The 11,285-nt window shown below is 32.0% G+C and overlaps 2 protein-coding genes across 2 annotated transcripts; both read left to right on the top strand.

Moving 5' to 3' along the window:
- Positions 1 to 3,370: 3,370 nt before the first annotated feature.
- Positions 3,371 to 4,355, top strand: LOC113711589 (citrate-binding protein-like). Its single transcript, XM_027234748.2, has 2 exons — positions 3,371 to 3,715; positions 3,895 to 4,355. Exons 1-2 carry the CDS (start codon positions 3,440 to 3,442, stop codon positions 4,276 to 4,278), a joined length of 660 nt encoding a protein of 219 aa, XP_027090549.1. The 5' UTR covers positions 3,371 to 3,439; the 3' UTR covers positions 4,279 to 4,355.
- A 1,672-nt stretch (positions 4,356 to 6,027) lies between these two features.
- LOC113711588 (citrate-binding protein-like) lies at positions 6,028 to 7,849 on the top strand. The gene is made up of 2 exons (XM_027234747.2): positions 6,028 to 6,301; positions 7,334 to 7,849. The coding sequence occupies exons 1-2, from the start codon at positions 6,029 to 6,031 to the stop codon at positions 7,724 to 7,726; spliced, it is 666 nt and encodes a 221-aa protein (XP_027090548.1). The 5' UTR covers position 6,028; the 3' UTR covers positions 7,727 to 7,849.
- Positions 7,850 to 11,285: the final 3,436 nt, after the last annotated feature.

Genomic DNA, 11,285 nt, shown 5'->3' with positions numbered 1-11,285 from the left:
TCCACCATAATCATAGCCAATTTTTGTGGAGAACTTACTTTTGGATACACATAAAGGTAGAATGCACCTTGCAAAATTTTTCACATGCAATTGCAAGGTAAAATCCAAAAAAACCATCAGTAATTTTCAAGCTTTCTGCAGTAGGTACTTTCAAACTTTAATTGCATCTGTCCTGTGAGTACCTATAGGATAGTTGTGGACCAGTTCAAAATCCACCTTCTTGAAAACTAAGTTGGGCCGTACTTCACACTTCATGTAATGGAGAAAAATCAAACCCCAAAGGAAACACAACTTCGCCAGTTCTAAAGAGTCTACATATAGTCTGATCAAAATCAAAACCCTAGTACCATGCAAAACCGAGCCACAAAAAGAAATATAATTGGAAACATAATCGGGGGAAAAAATTGCAGAAAAAGCACTTCAAGCTATACACAATACGAGAGCATTGTATTCGGTGTAAACCCTTTTTGTCACTTTTTAGATTTTTGATTTTACTTTCATAATCACTTAATTATGCCTTTGATATCTGTCACATGTTACTTATATTGCTAATGAATACAACCACAAGGTTCACCATAACCACCCACAAATATTGTAACCACCAGGTTCATTAAAATTTTAATCAAAAAATTTTTAAAAGATCAAAGTTTATATTTTAATTTATGAAAATTTTGTACTGATTTCGTACGTCCATATAAAAAGTGATTTATCTTAAATGCGCATATACATCAAGTGTGCCCTTATAACTAGTATAAAAGAGTACAGGAAGGGGTTTAGGGTAAACATTCATTATCACTTTATAAACATTCATTTTTGCCCTTGTGGAAACTATTCTTACTTTAACTACCTATACATATGCGATTAAGATAACTATCCATAACAATATTTTACTTTTAATTACTCCTTCTATCCAACTTTGATAGGTTTGATTTTTTTCCCCACACAGTTTAAGAAAAGTTGGTTACCTTTGTTGGAAAAAATAAATCTAACTTATTATATTCCTAAAATACGCTTGCATTAAATGGAGCATGACTAATTAACTTTACACTTAATAAGTTAAGTTATACTCAATAACAATCTACATTAAATAAGGGCATTTTAGATAAGCTACAAGTTAACTAGATTTCTTCAATTAGAAAGTGGACTATAATTTCGAACGGATGAAAAGGAAAACAAACCTATCAAAATGGGATGGAGGGAGTATTTAAGTATATATTTTCAATATAACTACCAATATAGAATTATTTTATAAAAAAGATTTAAAAGATTAAGGTTTGCTTCAGCAATGAAAATTTATATAAAATATATGACCATAATATTAAGTATTTTTTTTATTGCACTCACATTGTGTGAACATTTAGCACTAATTCCGGTAATGTGAGAAATAGTATAACAAAAAGTGATAATTTTAGAAACCCCTCATGAGATTTTTGACTATTTCACTGGCTTCCCTTCAAGTTTCAAAAATTACACTAACCTCCCCTGAGGTTGATTATCTTGTAACATTTAAACTCAATCGGTAATTAAAAAGTAATAGTGAGATAGAAAAGATAATATGATTACATCATTGCCTATCATCTATTACAATATTTAATTAATTTAATACTAACCCACACATTAAAGAAAAATATAAAATTTGCTATTTATCATTAGGGATCAAATTATATATAGTATTAAAAAACAGTAAATCATGTTATATTTTTCACTTAATACAAGATCGAAATTACTCTTTTCAGTTACGTACCCATTTATCAAACATGATCAACAATAAATAATCAAAAAATTTGCAACCAAAATATTACAGAGAATAAACATTAACATCATAAATATTCTTATTAACATATTAAGGTTAGTTCCTGAGAATTTTATGGTATTAAAGTTCACTCTTTGTAATATTTTGGTTATAGATTTTTTTGATTATTTGTTGTTGATCGTGTTTGACGATGAGTTTGTAATTGAAAAGAGTAATTTAGATCTTATATTAAATGAAATATATAGAATAATGTACTATTTTTTATGTCATATGTGATTTAAGCCCTTATGAAGGGTATTAAATTAAAAAATTTAAATTAAACAGCAAATTCTAGTATTTTCTTTAATATTTGGACGGGTATTAGATTACTTAAACAATTTAGTAGATGAAAGGTAATGGTGGAATCATATTATTTTCTTTCTCCTAATATCATTTTTTAATTGTTGGTTAGACCTAAATGTTACAAAATAATTAACCTTGAGGGAGGTTAGTGTAATTTTTAAAACCTGAAGAGAGACCAGTGAAATAGCCAGAAAACTCCTGAAATTATCCCTAACAAAAATTAAAACTTATCCTTTGGCACTTTGTCAGAGAACATATAGTGTAGTGCAATTTTACTGACGATTATAAAAATCCGGCATCCTTCAAATCTCACCTTATTGAAAAGTATGAGAAATTAAGTTCAGCTCATTGGCCGGATGAAGACTTTGAAAGCTATGCCATGTAATATCTGTTTTTTTTCTAAAAGCCTGAAATTCATGTACGTTTCACATAACAAAGACCTCCACTAAAATAAAAGAATACTAGCTTCAGATACCTATTGTGGATTTATTACTTCGCAATCTTCATATCACTATATCAATGGAAGCATCAAAACATTTATAGCACAGTCTATTAAGCATGAAAGTATATTATCAACATCATTTACCAAATCAAACATCGCTTGAATATCCTTCTCCTCTCTCATTTCTAATTAAAAAAAATCAATATTTCTCATTTCTCATTTACTCTCTCACTCTTTCCCTATTAGAAAAATTTATTTTAAAAAATTACATAGCAATTAATATGCTCTCGGAGAAGAACCTTAGGAAACATCTCTTCTTGATGCAGACTATGATAGTTATCCTATATAAATGGAGCCATGAAAAAAAAAGTACTAATATAGACCTATCAAAAGTATTTGCTTTTGAACAACTGAACTAAATACAGCAAGATTCTTGAATTTTGCTTGAATTTCTCTTACAGTGCAAAATTGTTTCCCCACATATTGCTGAAAATTTTCTTATTAGGCTTATTGTTTTAATTTCCGTCAAACAATGTAAGAATTGATTTAAAAACCAGTAAATCCAAATAAGAAATGCAAATTACAATTAAGCACGATTATTTTTAGCTAAGGCGAGGTAACTTTTTTTGTAGGGACAAATAAATGGACTGGGTTGATGCGGCAATATTTGGGTTTCACATTGAGTTTTTACTCAGTCTTCTTTATTAACACGATTTACGTCATATTAAATGTACCCTTGCGTTTCCATAGTTCGTTGCCCTCCAAAAAAAAGGCATATTATAAAGCAAAATTTACTATGTTGTTGCGCTATATAAATTAAGATCACAGCTACATTCCTCACTCAGCTCTCATCCTTCTGCTACTTGAAGAAGGGGAGCTCAGCAAGTGAAAAGCTTAAAGCTATGAGTTCTTCAAAAGGAAATGCGATTTTCCTCGTAGTATTTATTTGCTTATACATATCAAACAATCTATACTTAGTCTGTTCTGTCGATCCCACAACTGGATTCACAAACATCCCTTTGACAGAAGCTAATTTCGAAATTCAAAGGCCATATGATGTGCCACTCGAAGAAAGATACAGCTACGAGAATGGAACTCGTCGTTTGTGGGTTTATGCTGATGACAAACCACACGACCCCAATAGTCATACCCAACCACGAACAGAAGTTCGAATTCAGGTAACCATAACCTCTTTTTTTTCTTTTTTCCTCCTTTTCAGAATACTAACTTAAGGTCAGGTCTATTTAAAACAGCAAGTTTATAGGTAAATGTATGTCACATATGTAAATATGTGTTGCTTTGAATTGGTAGATAAAATCATCTAATAGGAATAGTTTCGATTTCAATCATCATGCAGGGACTTGACTACTCATCTGGAGTTTGGCAGTTTGAAGGATACGGTTTTGTGCCAAATGGAACATCTGGTGCAACAATTGTGCAAATCCATGGAGCTTCTCACGGTGCAACAACTATAATTCTGAGAATTTATGACGGTGACATGAGGTATTACAGTAGTGAACTTGTAGACACTGGTCTTTATGATAGATGGTTCAGGGTTAACTTGATCCATGATGTGGATGGAGGAAAAGTGAGAGTCTTCATCGATGGTGTACAAAAGTTTGAGACTCATGATCAAGGGCCTGGAGATTTGTACTTCAAATGTGGAGTCTATGCTGCACCGAGGAATATTAGCTATTACATGGAATCAAGGTGGAGAGACATCAAAATATACAAAAAGTGAGGGGAAAAATAAGAATTAATTACAACTGTATTTCTTTTGCTTGAGAAAATAAAATTATCCTTGTTGTTTAATTATAACATACATTTTATGCCAGTGCAAGTATTGTGTCTAAAGTATACTTAGGACTGGTACATTTTTTTTTTTCACATTTTATAATAGGGTGGTGCTATGTCCTAAAACGGTCCTCATGCAATTAATTATAAACCTGAAATCCAAGAGATTAATATTTGATTGATATAATTGCAAAGTAAATCAATATGTACGGTTCACAATTGAACAGTACTACTACAACCAGTTGATCCATAAGTAGTGGAATGAGCACTTACTATTATCTAATTAGAATAGACTTTTAGCTGGTACATCAAATCCTTGAGATCTCAACCTTAATCGCTTATGCGCTTAGCTAATTGGCTCCAACAGTAGTAGGCAGTGAATAATTATCTGGTGCTCCAATTAAGGTAGAAATTATCTGTTGCAGGAATAATTTCTCATCTGGTAAAAAGCTAGTAAATATAAAATGCAAACAGATTACATGTGGCTATACCATCTGTGTCCCAATGAACATTAGTTATAGACTTCCGTAACACATAATAAATTTCATTAATAAAAGTTTTTACGAATTAAGCAACAAATGTAAGCTAAGTGGATATATAGGATTGAAATCTGAGCTAATGGTAGACCAATGCTGCAAGGATGGACCAATCTTTTGACCAGATAATCTAGGTTCTATTCACTATTCTGTCTGTGTCTGTTCTTTTTTTCCCAATGATTCAAACAAATCCCACAGGAGGAAAAAGCCAAGAGCCAAAAATAGTGAAAGAGTAATTTGATCCATAAATCTTTGATCATTGTTAAAAAAATACTCAAGATTTTAGCCTGATGACTTCAATTGGTCAAAAATTCAGCAATCGTTTTCAGATGATAATTTCTTGTCCCAGGGATCAAAGAGTAAGTATATGTTACACGGTCACGGGTGTGCTTGCCTCAAATATGTTGACTCAGAAAGTGAATAACAGCCAGATAAGGTTAAAGAGGGGCACAAACATACTGCTAAATCCAGCAAGAAAGCTTCAGATTCGCAGAATAATTGAAAGGATTTGGGTATACCTGATTTCATCATGCAAAAAATTATACATTACCGACTCTATTTGTATTGTTCACGAACCACACCACCCAATACTAGGACTAGTCATAGTAAATTAGTAATGAATTTTATTCATTGCAATAAGTTGAAATTTTCCAAAGATGCTTATGTCACAGTAGATCATGCATCCACCAAAAGTCATCCTCACTCACATTGAGACTGCAAAATTTGAAATTTTGTCTACCAAAAATCTTAAATAAGTCCAATCAATAACTTGTTAGATGCTAATTTTTGGCCACTTTGGGTCATCCTCTTTTGCCGTGTCATTGTCATATGTTTTAGTTATTAGGAAATGATTAGAGGGTTTGGAGCAGGAGCACTAAAAACAGCCAAAAAAAACACTGATAATGTGCTCATGCAGTCCTACTAACCTGCATCAGACAATCAATTGGCTCATGCATTTTCAATTTGTACCTCGATAAATTTATTGTGACGCAATGATGAGTAGGTTGATTAATAAATTTAATTTTACACCATCACACTTTAAAAAATCAAACGTTCAAATCTTGTTCCCTTATTAATACTTGATAATTACCTAACCATATATAGCTCAACAGTTTTCTTCCTCAAAATTTTTCCAGTAAAGAAGTGGAGTGGGTGGAAATAATGACGAAATTTTCTATACAAAATGTGGTTTTCTTAACATCATTAATGAGCTTATACACTAATGTCTCTATGGAATCTGTTGCTGATCCAACTGAGGGGTTCACAAATGTCCCATTAACAGAATACAACTTTGAGATTCAGAGGCCATATGATATACCATTGAATCAGCGGTATTCTTATGAAAATGGAACTCGCAGGTTGTGGGTTTATGCTGATGACAAACCACATAATCCCAACAGTCACACAATGCCACGGACTGAAATTCGGATAAGGGTAACTTTTTCCCATTCATCAGAACTGACCATAGTTTTGCATTTTAATTTATTCCTCTATATATCTGCTCATTGATTGACGAATAATTAATCTCTGTTTTTTTTTCTTTTTAGGTATTAGAATTAGATACTTGACATTATATAAAGTTTAGCTAAGGTAAATATCTCATTCATCAAAAATCACCATAATTTTGCTTTCAAAAATCTCCGCTATGTATCTGCACATTATTTCATTAATGATCTATAGAGTTTGTACATTCACAATTAAGTACCTATACATGTTATTATTCTTTCAGAATGGGATATTATTGTTCTTGATTTTTCTTGTTTTCGCTTCAATTGGAAATTCGAGCGGATATGATTGACTCTGGTCCCTTAGATACCGTAATAAATTAATAAGCGAAACTTCAGTCTTTGATACCCTCAATTTCGTTAGCAAGGAAATAGCCAAACCTGTACTTGTCAATCGCTTTTGTACCTTCTTCTGCCTAAAAATATGCTTGCTTCATATTAATATCGTTAGATATATATGATGTTTCTTGGGAAATTTGACAATTTTCCAAAGCATTATGTCTTTTTAACTTTTCTATTCTTTCAAAAACTTTTGATTTTCAATGTGGTAGCTTTCTTGGTTACTTCTACTATATTCAATCATTTTTTCAAAGATGTATTCTGTTAAGCAGCAGCTTGAAACCCTTTTTTCGGGATAGGGAGGAGAGCCCCCCGGGGAAGGGTTCACTATACACATTTTCTACATTTTTAAACAACAATTAACTCTATAGAAACAGTTACCTTGATTAAGCTAAATATTTAGCATTGGATTACAGATTGGTTATTCCGAATGATTAGTCGATTTTCTTTTTCTTTTGCACAAACCCCTTGAGTATGGCATAACCTTTATGCACGAACTTTATAATCTTGATCATTACTTAGGAGTTTGCTCTAATCCGTGATGGTGATTGGAGTTGAAATCACCTAAATTGCTTAGTGTCCAAAAAAAAAAAATCTTGATAATTTTCATTCATACATGCAGGGACTTGACTACTCATCTGGAGTATGGCAATTTGAAGGGTATGGATTTGTGCCAAATGGGACATCTGGGGCTACAATAGTTCAGATCCATGGAGCATCCCATGGCGCAACAACTACAATGCTAAGAATCATTGATGGAAACATGAACTATTATTGTGGTGCAGCTAGGGGGATCTTGGCTACTCAAAAGTACGATAAATGGTTCAAAGTTAATTTGATCCATGATGTGGATGGAGGAAAAGTGACTGTTTACATTGATGGGGAACACAAAGTTGAAACAAAAGATGGAGGGCCTGGAGATTTGTATTTTAAATGTGGAGTATATGCTGCATCAACCAATATTAGCTATTTTATGGAATCAAGGTGGAGAGATATCAAAATATACAAAAAGTGAAAATAATTCTCCTAATCATGTATGAAAATTTTTGGAAGATGTTTTCTGGCCAACCTTTCTTTTTTCTTGAAATAAAGAGTGATGTCTGAAGAATCTGAATAATTTGTGATATAGTTCAAAAACAATGGATAACATATGATAGATACATATATGTACCGGCTTTCATGACTTTCAGAAACCAGTATTATGGATGTCTAAATATTGCTCAATACAAACTTCATTAATGTTCTTACTTTCATTTTTCCTATTAATCAGCCTGCATAATTTAGTTTGTATGGCTTCCATTTGTTACTCAACAGCAAATACTCTATCCTAATTTTTGCCATAGTTTTCACGCAATTACTCTATCCAAGTAGTCTCTGTTGAAGTTGATTATTAAGCACATCGTTTTCTGCTAGTCAAGATCATATTACTGATTTCTTCATTCCTCTTACTAATTGTTGAAGTTTTGCTGGCTAATATTATATTTCACTACATGAACAGACGAACCAGAGATGCATCAAATCCTAAGGTTAAAAACCTTTTGCACAAAAGCAAGAGAGCTGTAAAGTTTATGAGACAAGAAAAGGGAGTACCAAAACAAAAAGAATTACCCTAGAAAGTAGAAGCACTGAAAATGCATGCTGGGCATAGCCGCGGATAGTTCCAATTTCAATCTTGGTAGATTATGAGTAAAGACATCTTTCGAATACAAATGAACTTCAGAATTCTGGCTTAATTAATAGAAATTAATTAAGGTTGTAAATCAATCAAAAGGAAAAACATAGATACTCGTACTCGAGCAGTCGTTCAATCATTGCACGAAGGAACCAACATTCTGAAAATAAAATCAAGGGATAATTTCAGAAACCTCCCTTGAGGTCTCTAACAATTTCAGGAAATTCCTCTTAGGTTTCAAAAATTACACTCACCTCCCTTGCTTTCACTATTTATGCTAATAGGCTACCAATTCCTTCAAATATCATAAACTACCCTTTTTGTCAAAAAGATAAAAAGGAAAAATAAAAAGAGATTTGTTAATTGCCTTTCTTCAAACACCAAAGCAAACAAACTCTTTCTGCCAAAAATCAAAGTTTGGAAAAAAAATTCAACTATGATGATTGCCTTCTTCCAAGCAACGCCACCACAAAAGTCAAATAAACACCCCAATTTAAATCAAAATAAATTCCAATAATTTTAGCACTCAAAATACTACAACCTAATTTATGTCCGGTAACTCCAACCCTTACATTTACTACACAAGTCAATTAAATCCATCACTTGGTGCTAAACTGAATAAAACTCGACCTCAAATTTTATCCAAAACTAACACTTCATCAACAATCAATAGTGCAGCTGTTTCGTCTTTCTCTCTTTGCAGCCTCCTTTATTTTTTTTTCAACCACCCATTTCTAAAACCCATCCATCCCTCAAATTCTTGACTTGTTTTGACATCACTAAGTTTTATCACCTATAATCAACCAACATTGGATAAAATAAATAGATGCAGAAAAATCAAACCCATTACACTTAGAATTAAAAGGATAAAAGCATGAACCTAATCATATTTGCAAAAAAGAGATGAGAATAGAGATAAAAAAAAAAAAAAGAAGAAAGAAAGGAGGGGGATAAATACGGCAAGGGATGATAAATAGAATTTGGTTTTGAATTGGAGGAACAATATTGAACAGAGACGAATGGGTAGCAGTAATTTAGCAAAAAAGGAAATGGAAAAAAGAGTAAGGGAGAGAGAGAGAGAGAGAGAATAAGTCAATTTTGGTTTTTCTTGGAATTTCTGAAATTTTTCAAAAAAAAAATGTCATTAAGTATCCCATATAGGGGTAGTAGAGTACTTTTGCAACAATAGGGGAGGTATGTGTAATTTTAAAATGTTAAGGGGAGCTTTGTGAAATTGATAGAAACCTCAGGGAGGTTTCTAAAATTATCCCTAAAATCAATTCGGAGAGACATTTACATGGTGAGCCAGATTCCAGATTTTGTTTCTTTTGATAAAAAAAATGCACCAATAAATCTGAATTTCTTTAAATCTTAGCTGATCACCTAACAGTCAGATTGTATGAAAGGTGAAATCAGTCAGCGATTACGAGAAACCTTGCAGATGGGACAATAACCTGTGGTATAGTGAATATGGAATATTTGTTTCCATGCTGCTCTATTTAAAAGAAGATGATTGCAAAACACAATATTATATTGGCTACTTTCTCATTTTTTTTTCTTCTGAAAAAAAGGGACATGAACTCCCAATTTGTGGAGTACAATTTAAATCTTGTGGTTGGGCAGTATAACGCGTTGCATAATTAGCCAAAAGATTTCTTAAGTATTTGTCCCATCGTTAATCTATCAAATAATTTGGATACAATTCAAAAAAGAATTGATTTGGATACGACTAGTAAATTTACTGCAATATGACTTAAATTTATCAGTCGGGGAAAGCACAATTAAACGGTATCCGGGAGAAGCTGACAAATAAAAGGTGAACTCGAAGGATTGATAATTATATAACCCGATTTAATTAGGTTTGATTAGATTTTACATATCACACAAATTATCTTATTCATTATAAGTTCGAAACAACTTGTAACTTTACTTTAGTAGCCTTTTATTCTTTTTTCTGCTTCCTTTCTGTCTTTCTTCTCTTTTCTTTATTCTCTACTGTCTTTAGGGGAAAAAAAGTTTACCTAATGGAACACTTCGTTCAGTTCATTTGGGTTAATTTAAAGGTCAATAATTGAAGCTCCAATGGTCTTGAACAACTCAAAATTGGGTTTTTGCAAAGCTTTTGAACAGTGGAGATAAAATAATATTACATTCCAATAATAATAATAATAATAAAAGAGTGGTACATTACGAAGTAAGTTTGTGTATATAAAATAGGGCAAATTACATTTTACCCCCTATAATTTAGTATTTTTGTACATAACTTTCTTATGGTTTCAAAAACTATACATAACTTTCTCATGATTTGGATTAAAATGTCAAAATGACGGAAACGATCATTCGTAACGGAACATTTAAAAATGTCGAAATTACCCTTATTTAAAAATTAAAATGGCTAAAGTGATCAAAATATATAAAGATAATATACATGACGCACTAACCCTGTATAGTTTTATGTTTTACTATATAACCCTCTTATGGATTAATACTTTACCATATAACCCTCTTATGGTTTTCAAAATATACACATAACCCCCCTATGGTTAATAAATAATTTTCAATTTTACATAGGGATATTTTTTATGGTTTAGATGACTTCATTATGGATTGCAAGTTCTGTTACTTCGACACTTTAATACAAATCATGAGAGGGTTATATATAATTTTTGAAATTATAGGGGGATTATGTACAAAAACACTAAACCACAGGAGTAAAGTGTAATTTTCCCTATAAAATATATTACCCTTTGTTTTTGAGCCTAATAAGTTGTATGCAAGCCAGATTTATTCCTCTCTCTTGTTCAATACCAGTTCTTGTCACCAATAACTTTAAGTCCTTTTTGTTGTTTGGCCTGAAGTTTGATGAACTATAAATGTTCGCGCAACTAGATCTACCCAAGAT

Source organism: Coffea arabica, chromosome 10e (assembly GCF_036785885.1).
Source record: "Coffea arabica cultivar ET-39 chromosome 10e, Coffea Arabica ET-39 HiFi, whole genome shotgun sequence".
In the NCBI taxonomy this organism is placed as follows: Eukaryota; Viridiplantae; Streptophyta; class Magnoliopsida; order Gentianales; family Rubiaceae; genus Coffea; species Coffea arabica.
Note: the sequence above shows the minus strand (reverse complement) of the source record. Positions and strands in the feature narration are given on the sequence as shown.